General features: G+C 37.1%; 1 protein-coding gene across 1 annotated transcript; it reads left to right on the top strand.

Annotated features, from left to right (window-relative positions):
- Positions 1 to 172: 172 nt before the first annotated feature.
- On the top strand, positions 173 to 5857 carry vip (vasoactive intestinal peptide). Its single transcript, XM_063491437.1, has 6 exons — positions 173 to 331; positions 1204 to 1308; positions 1823 to 1927; positions 2673 to 2798; positions 3525 to 3630; positions 4313 to 5857. Coding segments are annotated over exons 1-6 (453 nt in total). The 5' UTR covers positions 173 to 329; the 3' UTR covers positions 4322 to 5857.
- Positions 5858 to 20117: the final 14260 nt, after the last annotated feature.

Raw genomic sequence — 20117 nt, forward strand, 5'->3', positions numbered from 1 at the left:
CATATAAGTTAGTTATTCCTGCGTTTAATCAGAAGAAACAGAATAACACTCCCCACTAATTCCACCATAGGCCTCTTTGGTTCCGTGAGCAACACCAATGACGAAAGCAGCGACCCACTGACGTCTCAGGCCCCTGATGAGTCTGATGCTTCTTGAGGAATATCCAGGTGTATAAAACGGCAGCAGAGCTGAAGGTAAACAGAAAGACAAAGGAGAACGAGAGTGAGGAAACATCGGAGCAGCAGTGTGGACATAAAGAAGCGACTCAAGATCAGGAGTCTGGGCAGCACAGAAGAGAGAACCAAACCAGACAACTTTCTCTAGCGTACATGTAAGATTTTCATTTGTATCATAGTAATTCTGGGGTTCCTTTGAGAATTTGTGTTTGTTTTCGTGTTTGGTGGGATTTTAGTTTTGGTGTTATGCCCGCTTCCATCTGCTTTTGGAAACTCTTTACAAATAACTGAAAGTTGTGTTTTACATTGAATAAGCTACTTGTTTTGGTTTAAACAGCAATTGGAGGCATTACACTTCTTGACGAAGGGTAATAAAACTCCTCGACACATTCGCGCTGTGCACAATTACGCATGGGACCGCGCCAGATGTTTTTATTTCCTGACAAAATTAAACTGAGTTGCTTTTACAGTGTTTGGTAACGGTTATTTCCCTGACAGCCTTTCGAAGATAAACGCTTTTATTTCGTTTCTTCAGTCAACATCGAACTCTCACTGCACTGAGAGTCACGGAACTGAGTAGTTAAAAAGAAATTTTGAAACAGAAAGTTACTGATAAAGATATTTAGACTTCCGGTGATAAATTTACTCGTGGTATTTTGATGGAGATCGCAAGCGTTTTCTCAATAACTCTTTTAAATTATACATTTCAATACCACGTCAGATTAGTTGTGCCAATTAGTTGTGGAATTAAATCTTTAGTCCTACCCTGTGACGGTGACGCGCGCAATTGCGCATTGGATTCCGATGGCTTCTTGTCTTCTCTATGTCAAGATCGGCACCAAAGGGGAAATTTGTTAGAGTTCGTTCCACAAATAGTCCTCTCTTCTCTGCATTTGCCTCGAGAAACTGAACTGGACTGTTGCGCGTAATTCCGGATAAAGGATATCCTTCCCCTGTTGGCACGATCAGATATACTTTCTGTGTTCCAGACCGAATGAGCATAACCCTTCACCATTTCCATCTTCAGGTATAAAGCGATGGTACAACGAACCGGCCCCCACCTGCTTCTCCTAATAGCCCTGTGCAGTGTGTTGTACTCCCGGACCCTAAGTCTACCGCACACAACCATAAGGTAAGGGCAAACACGTGTTATTTCCAAAAAAATGTATAGAGAAGGAAATGTACCCAACACTGTATGGTAGGACAAACAGCTTTGTCTTTCGACTCTGGAGCTGAAACTTTTATGTTCTTGAGTAAAGTGTTTAATTTATTGGTTTTGCTGAGCGCAGATGACATGGATATGAAACTGAAAGAGGGGGGAAAGTTTCCTCGGTAATAAATACAATGAGGTATGCGATTAACTGTTTTCATAGCTGAATCAACCGTTCATTAAATGTAAGCATCGGACTTCTACAATAGCGACCACTTTGGAACTATTTAAGAAACTTGTTGGGGGTAAAATTTGAGATATTTGATCATTATTTATCATTACACTATCATATTACTGAGAAACTTACATAATTTTTCATACGGCAAAAGCAATAAAAGATTCTGTTACAATCATAACCACAATGGGTATGTCTCCGGTTTAGTTTGGATTAAAAGTATCCGGGTTTTTAATGCGAATGCCTTGTGAATCTGTGCAGAGCGACGAGACACGCAGACGGTCTGTTTACCAGCGGATACAGCAAACTCCTGGGACAGCTATCAGCACGGAGGTACCTGGAGTCTCTGATTGGAAAGCGGGTCAGGTAGGTGAAATAATCCCCCAAAAAGCATGCTAAATTTCGCTTTTGAGAAAGCAGTGGTTCTTTCTTATGCCCAACCCTGTTCTTTTTATTAAATGTATATAATGATTCGTGTTTAGGCTTAATAAACTCGTGTGTAAATCTGTCAATCCGGACTTGAGAAGCATTTAGAGGCGTTTAAAATATTTTCGGATTATAAAGAAATGTGAAGGTTTCAGAAAATTCTAAATAAATGAATAAATAAACAAAGCTCATTATCTGTAGAAAATTTCTTTGTTCATTGACCAAAACCACAGTCAAGGACCAGTTGTTGACCATAAACCATCAAAATATGGGTGCTAATAAAAGTAAAGTACAGTTTGTTTGTTTTTTACCTTAAAGCTATAAATTAGGTTGAAAGTTGATTTTTCTCCAAACCCCCAAAGTTCATATTTTATTTCATCGAAAACATTTAGTCATATAATAGAATTAAATACAAATAAAAGAAATGAGTCCATGAAGACTTCATAGAAATGTTATATTTACTTATATTTACAATTGAAAGAGTTCATGCTTTTTGTAATTGCACACATATTTTAAAGGTTAATCAGTGACATCACATCATGTTTTTATATATTCTAGAGGAACACACACCCATGCACACACACATGACAACATGAGTCACAGACCATGAGCTGCACTGAGTTTGCATTAAGACCTGCTGCCCTCTGAGCTATGGTATCACTCTGCTGTCATCTCTTCTGTTCAGTGATGAGCTGATGGACGAGCCAGCAAAGCGTCACACAGACGCTATCTTTACAGACAACTACAGCCGCTTCCGCAAACAGATGGCTGTCAAGAAGTACCTGAACTCTGTCTTATCAGGAAAGAGAAGGTAGGAATCAGTCCTTGTGTTCACTTTTTATCTCACTGTATACACAAATAGCTTTCTTAGTTTCTGAAGCTGCTTATGGATGAAGAGAAGAATACATTAAGAAAATAATGGAGCTAAAAGAACATTTACTTTGATTACTTCACTCCATTTTGATGGATGCTGGTTTTATTTGATGTATAAATGAGCTTGATGGTTGCAAATCACAATAACCAGTTGGTAAATTGATAAAGTGGCTCTGCTCAAATGTATTTATACATTTTTTATTTGGGTATTGAGTAAAGCAAATTTAGCTGAATGTTGTGCAAAACATGCAGCTTTTGCTTTAAGAAATCCTCATTTTGAGGTTCATTGACTAGACTGTTTGAATTACCCGGACATGTATTTGTAAAGCTACTTTCCTACAAAAACAATAAATACAGAGTCCGTCGGATTAATAAGGGTGATAATTTGTCCATTCGATTATGTGAAGAAAAAGACTTTTAGAACCTCAAATGGAATAAAATCAACTTTGGTTAATATATATGTTTGTGCATCTTCAAAACTTTGTCACTTCAATCACTTAATACACAAATAAAAGCAGTACACTCATCTAACTAGAAGAAAATACACTGAACAATTGACAAGTCTTTCAGATTATTTAGACCTGTCAGGTGTTTATTTAAAAATAAAAAAAATTGTGTGGATCTTGAAACCCTCTGACCTCCCCGATGTCCTTACACCACACAGCCTAGAAGATCCTGTAACCAGCGAGGAGTCCAGGGATGAACCCAAAACCTTCCAGGAGAGCTACGATGACATAAACGTAGACCATCTCCTAAACAACTATCAGCTGGTAAGTACAGACACATATGCACACTTATACACAGTTACTTGCAATTACACGTGTAGCACACAATGACATAAATCATTCCTAACTGAAGCTCCACTCATATTTGATTTGAGGCCATTGCTAGTGTAGCATTGTTTTTTTTAATGCTAACATCAGGTGAAAACATTATTTGACTCCACATCATCTGCTCAGTTTTGGTGCTACTTTTGCAACATGTGCTCCAGACATTGTTCAAAGTATCAGCAATGGAGCTGCCCTGCTCAGAAAAAATCAAATGTTCTTCCTGCAGTATACGTAGTTAATAATGTGTTTGGAGCATGTGGGGGGAAAAGCATCAACATCAATGACACCTATTGGTTTCTTTTGACTCAGAATTTTGGAGCCTTAAAACGTGAGGCATGCTAATGCCAGCAAGCGTAGTTATCAGCCTACATTTATAAACTGTACAGCTGCAATGCACAGACATATTACCAGATAGTCAGTGCTAATTAATTAAAAAGTGCTAAAAGGCACCAAAAGCACAAACAATGTTAAAAGGTCCAGTTTTATGACAAGTATGAAGCTAAATTTCTGAAGTAACTTTTCACACAATTTTCACACAATTAGTACCAGACTATTAGTCAATGCTGTATTATGTATTGCAGTTTTTAACCTCTCTGCCTGTTTTTTGCTGTTCTTTTTGCAGGCACTTTGAGGAGAAGTCCATGCTCGAGTGAATACCTCAAGTCATCCTCATGAAACCATTCATTAGGAAAAAACAACACCGTATTAATCCAAAGGACATTCAAAAGTCAACCAACAATGATGTGTTCTCCAATGTGGTTATCTAGCTATCTGTTCATCTACACAGTACACGTTTTCACTGTATATATACCACATATATACACACAATGCTAATCGCAAAAGAATTTTCGGGCCGCACTGGGCAACATGCATGTGTCAACAAATGGCAGCAGTGGATTAAAAGGAGGTCGCTCTTGTTCTGTTAACCATTTCTGGGGAACAACAGCAGTGTTAAATTTAAGAGAAATGTGTCCCATGAACTTTCAGTTGAAAATTTGAGCCATTGACTATTGATAGAAAAGTGTTTTTTTTTAATAGCATACTGGTTGATTTTCAGTGGATATACTGGCTTTACTGGCCAGTATCGAACTTTCATTGGAAGATAAACATGATTAATCTCTCACAAACCTTAATTTGTCAGACAAAGGTTTAACTTCCAGTGGAAAAAAAAATTCATAATTTTATCTAAGGATATTTGACCCTATCTGCTTTTGGGATTTTAAATGACCCAGTCAAGTTAAACTAAAATAATAACACTCAGTCCAATTTCATTTGCACAGAGAACATTCTCAGTAAATTTCAGTTGGCATATTTACTTTGGTTTTAACTAACCAGCACTTGTCAAATTAATTTTAAATTTAGCATTCAAATCTATGGGATTAAATTCAGACTCATTTCATTAACTATCAGTGGAGCATTGGTACAACTGATCTTCAGTGGAACATTAACAGTGTTAACTTTTAGTGAAATTACAGCTTTATGCAAATTTCATCAGACTACTTGTCACATTTTGATTTTAAGATTACTTTTTTCTATTAATTTTCAATGGATAATTTCCCCTGATTATTTCTAATGGTATAACTTTTCCATTAAATTTAATCAATTAGTTGACATGTTGAATGTTAATAAAACTCCATTGTTTTTTATGTCTTCATTTCAGGGTATCTGTAATCCTCTCACGTTTAAGTAAAGCATTTGTCCACTCAAACTATAAATGAAATGTGATTTATTTGGTTTCCAGCCAGAGGTACCGTTTGTAAATTTGTTCATTTAGAAATGTTCAGTTGACCCACTTAATGTCAACAGAACAATAGTCATTAGATTGACAGTGGAAGATTTGATTGATTTCCTTTCAACAGGATAGATAAATTTATTGCTCTTTAATGTACGGTTGTGTTAAATTAAAGTGTTATCCCAATCATTTTCAGTATTGCAGTCATGATCTGTGCGCACACCAAGTTGTCAGAGAATTCATAAATGTTCTTTTCATGGGGGATTCACAGGCGAGGAGGACACACATTGAATGGACACAGATGCATATAATCACTTTACATTATTCAGTATGTAGAGCAAAGAAGTTATAACTGTGCATAGACCTGCCTTTAGTGTATTTAGTGATGTAAACCAGTCACCAAATAAAAGATTTTGGTTTATTTTTCAAAGCTGATGTGTTTTGTCTGCCTGATTGTTTGATGAGTAGAGAGCTCATTGCCTTCTACAACCAGCTGAACATACGTTTGAGGACAAAAGTTTGTTTAGTGGGAATCTAAAGAAAAGTTGGCAAAAGGTTGGAGTTGGGTTTTTTTTTCATTCTTAAATGTGTTTCAGACAAGGAGGCAAATGTTTTTGGGTCAAAATCAGCATGTGAGTTGTTTTTCCTGAAAGCCGAACATTAAAACAGAATGCTATCTCTCTTACACAATCCTTTTTCCCCATCAGATTTTAACTGTTTTAAAATATTATTGCTACTCTGGGTCAACCAATCGGGGCTTCTCAATGAAAACACGATGAACATAACGTGTAGATGACAACATGTCGACACATATGAGCATGAAGCACCAAGCGGCCTTTACTTTATCCCTGTGGGTTTCATCTGATTGACATAAAGATTTGTGACAGTGACATAAACAAACTGGATATACCCTGAGTGCATTTCTTTTGCCTCAACCATTTTCAGTGCCCAGAGAAGCAGGTGTTTCTGTGTGGGGATCCTATCAGGATCTATTTTTAACAAAAGGCAATGTGTTGCCAATGGCGATCCACACTTCATGTGTCTTTCAGGACAATTATGTCATTTATTTAGATTCACGGTCAGTCAACCGGAAAACATCTATAGCTTTAAAAAAAAATTAATAAATAAGTCAGTTAGTAAAAAATACAGATGTTGAGATGATCATAAAGAAAACAAAAAGAGCATGCCCCCTGTGAAAAATATGTTGACCACACCACATTAAAGAAGTTCTTTTATATAAAGTTTGTTTTAGGTCATCTCAGTCACAAGTTAAAATTAATGTGGCGTATTATAACCTGTGATTCCTCAGTTGTTGTTTCTAAATTACTGTAGGACTACTTATCACATAGAGTCTTGAACTTGTACATTTTCTAGGGGAGAAGAATATTTGGCAATAAGTAACTCAACTTATTGCTCAAAGACCCTTGGAGACTCTAGAAAACAATAAGGAGGAATTTCAGCACCATGGACAGTGACACTGGGATCTTATGAGTTTTACATCTTTTTGTTTTTATTTTATTTTATTTTCTAATGTGGTTCTTCTAAATGTTTGCCCTGGGATGGGGCTGGATCCTTGTTTTTTGTCTATTGTTATGTCTATTGATATTTTGTATTCTTGCATTTGTGGCATTTGGAGTTTTGTATTCTTTTACTTTCAGCAGTTATTTGTGGTTGGTTTCTTTATGTTAATATTCTCAGACCTTCTTAGCTTTTTCTGTCTTGCCATTTTCTTTATTTTGATAGTCATCTGTCTCTGTTCCCATGTCTTAGTTTTTAATTCCCTATTTCATATTTTCGGATTTAGTTCTGCGTTGTCTCCCAGGTGTCTCCATTCTGCCCCTATCACCCCTCTGTGCGTTTATAGTCACTGTCTCCCTTTGTTCTTTGTCAGATTGTCATTAACACTTTGCGACTTTATGTATGTAAAATTAAACTTTACATACTTTACTTAATTACTTTACCCAGCGTTGTGTTCTGTTGCTGTATCTACTTCAAGGTTCAAGGTTGGCTGTAACAAGGTTGTGATGAGGGGTTATTTGAGTTACTGCTGCCATCCTATCAGCTTAAAGCAGTCGAGTCATAGCAAAAAGGGTGATGATGTGTCTTTCCACTCACTTGAGGCATCACTGGAGATGACACAGGCTTGAAAAGAAAAGCTAAAACCACCTGTAGAGAGGAGAGGAAGGTGTTTGCAACAAGATTGCAATACTAAATGCTGCCCTTTCAGAAGAATTTGCATTCGAGAAGCTGAAACAGAAGAACACGTGATTGTCAGATGTGTTTGTCTCCCTTTATCTTGCTGGATGATACTTTTTTGTTTTTAGAAAGAAAATAAAGAAACATTTGGTTTAGTAATAGTATAAAATAATTGCTTGAAACTAAAGTTAGTTTGGAAACAAAAATAATATTAAAAAATGTCAACTTGATCTCAAATCTTTCTTGACAATAAACCTGATTGGTATGTTTCTTATCATGCTGTAAAGCTAAATCAGGGTTTTCAGTTACACTTGTGTTGATGGTCATTGACCAATAAAGAATGAGAACATCCACAAACTATAGATATTAAATTCAGGAATTTATGTCATTGGATAAATTAAATATATGTGCACTAGAAAATGATGGTAAGCTACTGACAGTTAGTGTTCATGAAAGAAAAAAGCTTTATATGCAGCCATTTAAGTCAAATATGCTTGTGTCCATTCAGACTTGTGCAGATGGCTACTTTATTTTATTTTTTTCTACAAACAGGCTCAGGTATTTTAGGCCATAATTTGATAAACAAACCAAAAAATCTTATAAGATCTTACAATCAGAAGGTGTCACTTGGTGTGGGTGAAAGATTTAAATTACTTTGCTGATTCAGTAAAATGGACCAATTTCAAACTGTGCTTGGACACAGTGATGCTTTGAGCTACTTTAAATGCTCACAGTGATGATGTTGGCATGTTGATGATTAGCATTTACACTGCTTACCATTTTCCTCAATGAGCTAGACATGCAAACATTTGTCAAGTAATCAGTCATCTTCTGCCATGTTGCCAACCAGAACTGCCAGATCAGTTTTTCCTTTATGAACACATTACAGGAAAAAAACAAAAAACATCAGAAATACTGAATTCACTGTCCAGTGATGTCTTGAGAAAAGAGACATCTTCTTTCTCTTCTGCAGCAAGTATTGTAGAACAAAAAATAAATGCATGCCCCCCAAAAAGTGTAATTCTCAAACTTGAAAAGTTGTAGAGTCAAAACAAACAAACAAACAAACAAAAACATCTTCTTTCAGTTCTAAGGTTTTGCAAATTAGGGCATAAAAATAATAAATCTGTTCTTTAACAGGTCTCAACACACGGTAAATGCAAATGAAATGAAAACACAAAATTAGTGTTGAATTTTTACTCCAAAAAAGTAATTTACTACAGATTCCTTGTTAGTATTCTTAAATGCAATCTAGCATGTTACTTCATTAACTTCCAAAAAAAATTGCTTTATTACTCTACTCGTTACATTACTTTCACATTACTCTGTAACGCAGCCTGAAATACATTCTCACATAACTTCCAGTTAACAATATAAAGCTGAGGTTATAGTCCCACCCACTGACACAAATCCTAATGAGAACATACAAGATCTTTGTTTTAGTGCTTACCTACACAAACCCCGATAACAAAAAGAACATTTTAAAACCTGTTCAAAGAGCCTTTAAAGCCATTCTATTGTAGGAACATACAGTTAAAAATGAAGGCTACAATGCTGCAAGCTATACTGCTCGTCACCGCCTTCATTAGCAGATGAAGAAGTAATTAAGGCATCACTCTGGGTTCTCAATTATGAATGAATACTTGGAAACCTCAATGTTCATGAGCACTATTGTCAAGAAGAGTGGCCCAAAATTTCTCCACAACAATGCGAGATATTCATAAACAACAAGATGACAGTTACTTCAGGTTATTGCTGCATTATGAGGTACAGGTTTTTTATTATGTTCAGATACATAAAACCTTGGCATTGACAGAGGGTGTACTTTGGTTTTGTTTTGCCTTGTTTTTTTTTTTACCATGAATGTATGTTTCAATAAGGAATCAATAAGATTTGGACTGGGTGCTACATAAAGAGCTGATTAGTGGAAAAACCTAAGGTGATATGATTTTTTTTTCTTTTTCTTCTTTTATTTTACAAGAAAAGGTCAAAATAGCAGTGCTAATGGCTCACACACTCATTATGTCACTCCATAAACACAAATGAATGCATCTTGTTCTGTTGTATAGTTTGCCTATTATAGTTTATTAACACAATTTCTGATATAATCACAATTCAGCTTTTAGAAGTAAATAAGTATGTTACACCTTTGATTCCTATTTAGTTGGTCTTCACAGTTTTAATGTAAGTGTGTCACACTAGATAATGGACTGCAGGTCTGTTGTGTCATGTCTGAATGATTGTATCATGACTAAAGGTCTGAATGTAGCTGTGCTTTCATCCATGTTGTCATTCTTCATGCCATTTAGGAGACGTCTCAGTTATCCCACTGTGAGTTTCCACAGCTTTGCTTTGTAATGACTCCCACTGTGGGAGAGAAAGGTTCCCTGAGATGAAGTTTACGTAGAAAGCTCTCTAATTGGTAGCTTTCTCACTGATCAGCAAAGCATCAACTCAGGAATCAAGTAAAGGATCATCACATAAAGATTTCTTTGTTTTTTTACTATAATTTTTGTTTTAAACAAACTCTCTGTTTTTCTCTTTCCTATTGCTAAACTTTTGGCTCTTGAAAGGCTCATCCATGGAGTTTAGCAGGCTCCAGTTTTCCCAAAAGCAATACTTCTTGATAATTCGGACAAGTTCCACACATAGTGTCAACTTATGAGGGTAAAAAACCAAGCCCAAGCTGAAGCTGAAGTTTGCTTCAAAAGATAAATAGTTCCACCAGTGTTTAGGCACTTATGATAACTACCCCCAGATTGTATCCCTGAGTGGCTATGCCCATCTTTTATGTACAGTCTCTCCTTTGCATGCACAAACCTGTCACGTCTACCTTAAGTAACAACATTTTACACTTTGATATTTAAGTTTTGTTGTCACCATCTGCTGACAAGGAAAGGAAAAGACTACTGATTTTCTAACAGTTTTCTTTCGTGATAACTGTTAACTGTTAAAATTGTCTGTGATGTTAGAATTTCTCTAAATCAAGCTGAAGAATCAACATGACCTTAGTGGAGAAGAACAAGCTGCCTTTGTTCATGTATAACAGATAACTTGAAATACTCTGGTTAAATCAAAGGTTAACAGTGAACATGTTAAACAACTCTTCTTCATAGCTCAATGCTAATCTATATTTCGGATTTCTCTTTTAACTGATGCTTATGTTATGATTCATTTTTACTGTCCTTTGCCATTTTTACTAGAAGGTCCTTAAATAAACCAAAGGGTAAACCATGCTTGCCCCCAAATGACCGAATTCTGGCATTAGGTAAAAATGTAATTGCTTGCTTTCAGTTGTGACTCACTTTGTTTACAGGTGTCAAAATGGCAGCAGATATTTGACTCATAAATGTCATAAGCAACGTTCTGCAGAGTAGACCCACATGCAACGATCTTATAATTAGAAGGTGCTACTTGTTGTGGGTGAAAAACTTAAATTACTTCGCTGATTCAGTAAAAGCAATCACCAATTTCAAACTGTGTTTGCACAGTGATGCTTTGAGCTAAATGCTCACAGTGATGACGTTGACATGCTGATGCTTAGCATGCCTTACCATTTTCACTACCGTAGCTGTCATCTTCTGCCACGTTGCCAACCAGAACTGCCTGCAGAGATCATAGAATTAGTTTTTCCTTTAGGAACACATGACAGGAAGTAAAGCAAAAAACATCAGAGATAATGAATTCATTCATTGTCCAGTGCAGTCTTGAAAAAAGACTACTGACATCTACTACTGATATCTGCTATACTCCGTTACAGCTACCAGTGTGGTCAGTTTACATACAGTCATCATGGGCATGAACCTTCAATGAATGAACAGTCCCAAATACCCAGCAAAATTTGTTTTGGAATGGATAAAGCACGCTAGGTTTATGGAATGTGCCAGGAAACCAGCTAGTTTAAAGGAAGTCTACCAGTTCTGCCCAGATGACTGGTAGACAGATAGAATTATGCCAGAAGCTTGTTGCTAAAAAAGTGTCTGGTTGAGATGTTGCTTGCTCAGGGACATTTAACCAAATATTAGTAGAGCGGTCTATAGTTCGGCCTACTGGTATACTTTAAACTACATGTGATTTAAAGTAAATCCAAAATAAATTCAAACCTCTTGCTTTTGAATTTCTTTAAAGAAGAAAAATTAATGCCACTGTAAATAGAAAAGTTCAAAAGATACACAGGTAACTATGTCCTCATTTAAGCATGGCAGTAGTGTATACCTTATATACTTTATACAAATATATACATAAAGTTTTTAAAGTGTGCATGGTTTTAAACACATGCATTAGCCTACACATCAATAGTGTGGGCATGTGTGTGTGTGTGTCTGTGATTACTGCCTGCTTTGTCGAGGGGCTTCACTCATTAACTATCATCACTGCTGATCTTAATGGACCAAAACAGAGTAAAAATAGACGGAGAGATAGGGCTGCAGCCTTTTAACACCGAGCACTGTGGGTGGGTGTATGCGTCCATCTGAATGTGTGCGCTTGCTAAAGCTCAACTGCTTCTTCTACGATTCTGCTGAAGACACACATGCATCCACAGAGTCATAAATCCAGCATACTGCTCAACTTAGCACCTTGTTGTTGTTTTTTTCTCTCAGCACTGTTCACTGATAACACAAGACTTGGTTGCAAACCTTTAGTAAGTTCATGTTCTCTCCACTTTGCTCATACAACAAACAGCAGAAATTATTTAATATCAGCTCGTTAGGTGAAAAGTCAGCTTTGCACACAAAACCTGGGTCAAACAGAAATGAAAGCCCTTTTGATATTTGTACAAGTCCATTTATCAGCTGCCCTGGAGCTTTTGAAATTAATTTTGCAGTCTAGTCTCACAGCAATTTTTGCAATGGTGGGTTTCACAAACTGTTTGCATGCGCAGACACATCTGCAAGGCTATCAAAAATGAAAAAAAAAACCAAAACAAAAAAAACAAAACAGATCCAGATGAAGTAAATTCCCTGTGGTATCCAATTTCTAATGTTTCCAGTGTTAATTCTCTGTCATCATGTTTAGTGTTAGTCTTCATGCAACAGCTTTACTTTTCTCATGTGCTTTTATTCATTTCACCCGCTTGTGTTTAGTATTTTCTCAATTCTCTAATGTGTGCCTCTTAAGATAAGATATCTTATCTTATCTTATCTTATCTTGTCTCCTCTGTCATCTGTCATCAGCTGCATTTTAGGAAGTGAGACAACCTTCAGCATGGCATACTGAGAAGGATTTTAGGGTCAGAGACAGGAGAGAAGAGGTTTACCAGAGGAAATATAATTGATGCAAAGGTGTATCCTTTGTGAGAATATTTTTTTTTAACCTTCTGTGTATAAAAGAGGTGTGACACTGTTTGAATATGCACCACTGTGAGAGGAGGATTCTTTAAATAACAAGTCCTTTCATATTCATAAGTTGTTTGCGTTATTTAAGGTCAAGGTTTAAGGTTCAGTTAAGTATTAAAAGCCAATGACATGCTGAAGTGCAGGCTTTTAGCTTTAATAATTGGACAGACTAAGATCATTTTAAATATAAGGACTGTTATTAACCCACTAACACCAGTGGGATTAGTGGGTTGAAGACTATAGGTTAAAAGCTTCCATGAAGTCCAGGATTGTATCGAGGCACAAATCTGGGGAAGAGTACAGAAAAATTTTGTCAGCATTTTACTCTATGTCTATCAAACCTGTTTTCTATCACACTTTCATGTTAAGGAATAGGAATCTAAGGGTGGCACAGTGGTTGGCGCTGTTGCCTTACAGCAAGAAGATCCTGTGTTCGATTTCAGGGCCAGAGTCTTTCTGTGTGGACTTTGCATGCGCTCCCTGTGTTTGTGTGGGTTCTCTCCGGGTACTCCATCTTCCTCCCGCAGTCCAAAGACATGCAGTTAGTGGGGATAGGTTAATTAGAAACTCAAAATTGCCCATAGGTGTGAGTGTGAATGGTTGTCTGACTCTCTGTATTAGCTGTGCGACAGACTGGCGGCCTGTCCAGGGTGTACCCTGCCTTTCGGCCTAAGACAGCTGGGATAGGCTCCAGCCTCCCCGCGACCCTGAGTAAGAGGCAGAGGATGGATGGATGATTAGAGGTAGGCAAGCATAAATTTTAAATATATTTTCAATAAACAGGTGCTGAAGCAGTCCAAAGGAAAATAAAGCCAATTAAAGGAAAGGCAACAGAATCCAGCGAGTCCAGGGAACACACAAAGGCAGCTTTAAGCATAAGGTAACAAAATTTAAAACACATAGCTGGGTAACACAAAGTACATATGAACCAAATCACTGATGACGAGGCAAAAAAAGTACAAATATATACATGAGACAAATAGCAATTAAAATAAAACAGGACGTGAAAGCGTAACTACATGGGGAGACAAATGCCATGTTCTAGGTACCTCGGAAGTCAGCTGTCAGAGCTTGGGAGTGACATCACTCATGCAAGAACTTAACAAAAGAGATTGACAAAAAAGGGTTAGATGGGGAACACTAAGAGAAAAAATAAACAAACAGAAACCGGAACTGAGAACTATACAAAGGAAAGCAATGAGCAAACTAAGCATCAAGCAGAACATATTTAAGAATAAACAGAACAGGAAAGTCCAAGCAATGATATGTACACACAGAAATTCTTACGGCTTTTCTTTTAAACAACTGAAATCTGATTAGATCTGATTCTATCACACTAGAACTTTCATTAAAACCCGTCTCCTATTTTTAGAACATTTACAATTACTTGGAATGGATGAGATCATTGTTGAACTGTACATCACCAGATTAAATCAGAACTGACAAGAGCACAAGCAGGCAGGCAGTCGCAAATTTTTAAAAAGGCGCACACAGACACACACACACACACACACACATACACACACACACACACACACACACACACACACACACAAGACCCCTGAACAACAGCTAAAGCCAGATTATCTAAACCCCTTAATTTAGGTGTAAATATGAAAGCCACCATGTATTCTAATAGCAACTGGTTGCGCAATTGTGTTTATTATTCAAGGCTGGATTACCAGCCAAGAAGAGCGTGCAGTTCCCCATGGGGCCAAGACCTGCAAGGCCCCAAAATATGTAAAACTAATGCACAATCGTGACTTGAATTATTAAGGATCTGTTTGCCTAATGTAGAGGGTCCCTGTGTTTATCTATAATATTATTTCTGTACACATTATACTTTGTACATGCACAATGATAAATAAATTTGAGCATTAAAAAAAAATCACAAGCTACATCACGGGTGGTAGGTAAGCAAACTGGAAAAGGCCACCATAGCTCATTTTGCCTCTGTGTTGCCCAGTGACTCAATCTGGTACATCGCTTGTTTCCCAAAGGATGATTTGGGTGTCCGGGCTGCCTTTGTCATCGAAATAAATGTGTTTATCATGAGACTTGGTAAGTACAGACATACAATAAATTATTGTCTCAATACAACAGCTAGAGCTGCTTAAAGGGTACAGGATAAATATTTCCCACGAAAACATATAAAACATATGAAGCTGGATGTTTCTCAAAGGGAGATGGCAAACTTTCTCTCATGGATTAAGGTTACAAAACATTTGAGCCTGCTTGCAGCACAGCAGTGAACTTGGTTTGTTTGTTGTGCTCCATTCTTGATTCACTTCCTGTTTCATTCTTGCTGTGCTGGAGGCGCTCGAATGACAGCTTAATTTCAGGGCTTTTACAGTTCAACTTTGGTGACACATGGCCAATTGACCTGTGGAAGTCACTGCACATCAGGATCATCAACCTGAAAAGCACACAGCTCACATGGTCCGGATGTTGCCTTGACATACACCAACCCCCGCACCCTCTGTCCTTGGGCTAAAATGAGCTATTTATGCAAAAAAGCAGAAAAATAGTGAACTTCAAAAGAGGCAGATAAAACACCAAAAATAGTGACAGGAGAAACTCAAGAGGGATGACGGCAGAAATAAAGACATGGATTTCACCATGTGGTGACGCTTTATGTCATCAGGAGGCTTCAGGTCCAAACCTGCACGCTGTGATTAAGTAGCCATGGTGTCTGCTAAACACCTGTTTATTAACACACATAGTAAACCACACACACACAGGTGGAAGACGAGCCTAATGACTTTTACAATAAGCAGCATCAGGTCTGATTGTGTTGGAGATGTGTCTCGCTGCGGCAGGCGATCAATAAACCCGCGGGATAAATGAGCCTCGGTTGCAGGGGGAGCAAAAGGCCACAGCACAGATTAATCACCAGCCGCTGCAACAGCTCCATCAGCAGCTCTCACGTTTTACAAAATCGTCCATTTAGTTCCATCATCATGACATTTTCTTACATGTCAGGCGTACAGCTGCTGCTTTTCTCTCTACCAGCACATCTGTGGCTCCTCAGTTACTTTCAAGCCAAATCACTGTCTTTGCATTTGGTCATTTGTGTTCATTTGGCTTACAAATGTGTTGGAAAAAGAAGACTCGTTTTATTTTAATATGTAAAAATAAATATTACTGGCTCATTCATTTGTTAAGCAAACATATTTCATTAGGGTCTGCGACTTCCAGAGTGGCACCTTCCATAACTCAAATTATCAGAGATCAAATTGCGGCGAGATAATATTTTTAAAATACCTCAAGTATATTTCTTACATTTTTCTCTGTAAGCTTACACGAATATAAAACACGTCAGTATGGCTCTGATTAAAACTGTGAGGTTCCTAAACAAAAAACAAGAATCAGGCCAGTCCAGTGTTTTCAGTTTTCATGCCAAGATAAGCAACCTGTTTGTTTTCAGTATAAAACTGTTTCATTATATAGGATGGACACTTATTGGTTCATTGTAAAGTTCATTTTGCACTGGCTGACATTAATAGTCATATATCCCAAAAGAACCCAGAACAATAGTCATAAAATGCAACAATCGCCTTTGCTTTTGATTTAAAAGAGCCAATGTTTTTGTCTCCACTGACAGCGTTCGGGCCTGGTGGCTCATCTTAAATTTGGACACAATAACAGGCTTCAGGCGTAACTAATAAAATCAATAAGGATGATTTTGTTGAGTCCTAAACACTGGAAATAAGACAGCAAATGCAAAACTTCTAGGTACTCTAGTTGGCCTATCCTCCCGAGAACAGAGGAAAAAAGAATCTTCACATTGAACTTTTTTTGTGATTTCCTTCCTCTTTGGAGCTAAAAGAGGCTACCCAAACACATGCGATATCAATGGAAAGCCCCGGATGTCCTCTATTTAATACATCAGGACTTAGTAGGATAGCTCAAATAAGTCAAAAGATATAGACCAAAAACAAACGGCCTTTACAGAGGACATTAATGGATAGGCTGGTTCTCAGGAGGCTAATGTTAAGATTAATGTTGTTTTTTTTTTTCTTTTAGGTTTCTCACATTACATGTCCACACGGATTTTTGAAATGTGTTTTTTTTACGAGGCCAAAATCAAAGAAACTTAACTGCAAACCTTAAATGTACACCAGCTATTTCACAGTGACCTCTGACAAGCGCACATCTGTAGTGCATCGAGGTTTTTCTGAGAACCACATCACAGCTCCATCTTGCTAAACAGAAATCATTTCCATGCAAGAGCTAAATGAATGCTGGCTTATGTTTTTATGCGTCATCCCAACAAACCACACACACACACACACGCACACACACAGCAAGTCAGCGAAAAGCGAGCGAGGTATAGATAAAGAGAGGGAGAGAGAAAGAGGTGAGAGACAAATGGGCTGTTCTCCAAATGTCAGAGGCAATCATGTAATGTCAGTGATGCTATTTGCGGCTTCATAACTCTTCTAAACAAACGATGACTGATGCAAGCAAAGATTTTTAAGAGGAAACTGAAGACAGATATTTTCATTCCAGGAGGAACTTTTCAAATGCTTGTGAGGGTTTATTTTAAAAGCAGATTTTCCAAGAGCACAAGGTCAGACTCTCAGGGATGGAAAAAAATGCATTTAAATGCTAATGTTAAACTGGCACTTCAGGTTTTGCAGGCACTTTATCCAAAAGCAGAACTGAGTTTATGATGGGTATTGGAAAATTATTAATATAATAACTTTGATAAATGTAACACACTTCAAAAACTTTTGTCCAGAATCTCCAATCCTTTTGTAAAGCATTAAAAACTGGGGTGTTCACGAGATACCCATGAATGCCACAGCAAGGGCTTCCTCAGGTTCACTGTGGTGTTATTAAGACCTCATTGAACATCATGTAACACTCCTACATGAGCACACAACCCCAAATTATTATGGTGGAACACCGCTGAGGAAAATGTAGTCAAGGATCTTCCCCAGCGTAACAATATGTAGCAGAAAATGTATGGATGCTTGAAAGCATCACCTCCCTCACTAACTACATGTTAAGCCCTTCAGCAAAGAAAGGTGCACATTAATCTTCAGTGGTGATTCACCACTGAAGATTAATGTGCACATGAGAGTTGCATGAGAGTCGCATCTTTGCTGAAGCTTGGAGGAAATGCGCCTCCAAGGCAGCTCCTTTATGAGGTGATCAAGGAGCCAGGTGGGGCCTTGAGTTTCACAGGACTGTGGCTATACGATGATCGTACAGCAAGATAAAGAAGATTAACACAGGTGAACGAAAATAATTTATTTTGAATCTTCACTGTAATAAAAGGATGTTGGACCATGAAATTTTGAGGAAAATTATGTAAATATGTGATTAATGTCAACACTCCCCTCTGGCCTGAATTTGCAAGACTGGGTCCAGTGCTGTACTCATGAGTATAAAGACAGCAAGAGGAAGCGAAAACTGTACTTTTTCATGTTTGTCCTAAGCATGAGTCACCATGCTAGCCTGCCACAATGAATTCACTTTTTAAAGTACTATTTATTTAGTTTTTTTCCCCAAAAACTGACCCTGTGTAAGAAGATGTACATGGTAGGTATATACACTACAGGTACACCTCATAAAACATGAGACCGGATTGTACATTTTCTGGGCGTAAATGTGTTTTTTTCTTTTAATACTCTGTAAAATAGACTCTCCATAATTCATCTGTTTTATTTAAACAGTGTTAACATAAATCCGTACAAGCATACATGACCAGTTATCCTATAATCCACAGTATCTTGCAGAAAGATACTGCAAGATCACTTCAGTTCATTTAAATGTCCTGTATTTTCCAAGTGAAGAGCAAAATAACAGTCAAATTTCATAAGTTGACAAATGGTCAAAAAAAAAATACAGAAAAGCTTAACTTTCCTTTTGAATTAGTCTGTGTGTCTGTATATGGGATTTTTATCTTTTAGGTAAAATTGCCTGTTTATGTGATTTCCCGGACCTTTCCTCATAGTTTGTTGCTGTTTATACAGCTTGAAATGCTTTTACAATCAGGCTTTAATTCATCGTATTTAAAGAAATTTAATATTTCACAAGAGAGCTTTGGAACTGAGAGGCTTTTTTCATTTAAGTCATAGTCACAGTTATAGATTACTTCAGTGGACAGGAGATGGAGAGGTAGCAAGCAACACTGCCCTCTGCTGTAATAAAAGCTGGCAAATAGAATTGAAAACAAATTGTTCACATCTGATGTATAAAACGTGGCCATTGGGGCTGCATATTGATTACAGCGGCTCTGTGGGAAATTATTAAAAAGAGAAATATTTTGAATACTTAGGAGCTTTAAATGCAGTAGTTGGTGTTATACTCAAAGTTTTTCTGAGGTTTCTGCAATCCAGCCTGAAAGTAGTCATCAAGCATTAAAGTTTAATAGTCATATTATTTAGTATTACATGTTTAAAAAAATCTTGTAGTATAGTATTAACCCAATAAGGTGCTTTGTTTACAGGCTGCATGTTTGTCATTTCAGAGTTTGAGAAAGTAGAAAAGGAGAAAGAGCCTTCAGCCATCAAACCACTTGTGTGGAAACAGCTCCCAGTTTTGATCAGGGAACAGACCATCTGCACTTTTAAGTGAACGCTTCACTTTCCTTTTTGATAAAAGCAGGATCAGGAGACCTTAAACCACTATCCTTTAGTTATGTTGCTGTAGGATTTCAGAGCAGAGCAGAGCTTTTCCTTTCATGCTTGCCATTAATTTAAATGCCGCTACTGTCTTCTATAGGTAATGAAACAGGCTAAGCTGAATTGGTACCATATAAATAAAACCGACTTAAGTATCACTTAAACTAAACTGCGAAAATTTAAATTTTGATTTAGCAGTTTAAATATACAGAATTCAAACTTCAAAGCAGTGTTAAACTGATGGCAAAGGCACATCACTTCTTATTGCAAACTAAACTGATGAGTGCAGAAGCTTTATTCAGCTTCCCTGAGATAAATGTTGTGTTTTTAAAAATAAGTAGAATAACACAAGGTAAGGTTTTAAAGAAACATGTATTTAGAGGAAATGAAGTACAATACAATAAACTTTAATACTTATTCATATTTCCTGAGTATCAAAAATTTATTTAAAACTACTAAACAATTTACATTATCTAAAAGTTACAATATATTTACATACATTTCATTTAAAATAAAATAAGTCTTTAT

The sequence above is a fragment of the Pelmatolapia mariae genome, linkage group LG13 (assembly GCF_036321145.2).
Source record: "Pelmatolapia mariae isolate MD_Pm_ZW linkage group LG13, Pm_UMD_F_2, whole genome shotgun sequence".
NCBI classification, from domain to species: Eukaryota; Metazoa; Chordata; class Actinopteri; order Cichliformes; family Cichlidae; genus Pelmatolapia; species Pelmatolapia mariae.

Excerpts from the sequence above, each read along its gene's own strand:
- vip (XM_063491437.1), top strand. Across the intron at positions 1,309-1,822 it reads CTACCGCACACAACCATAAG|AGCGACGAGACACGCAGACG; the intron begins GTAAGGGCAAAC and ends GAATCTGTGCAG. Across the intron at positions 2,799-3,524 it reads GTCTTATCAGGAAAGAGAAG|CCTAGAAGATCCTGTAACCA; the intron begins GTAGGAATCAGT and ends TACACCACACAG.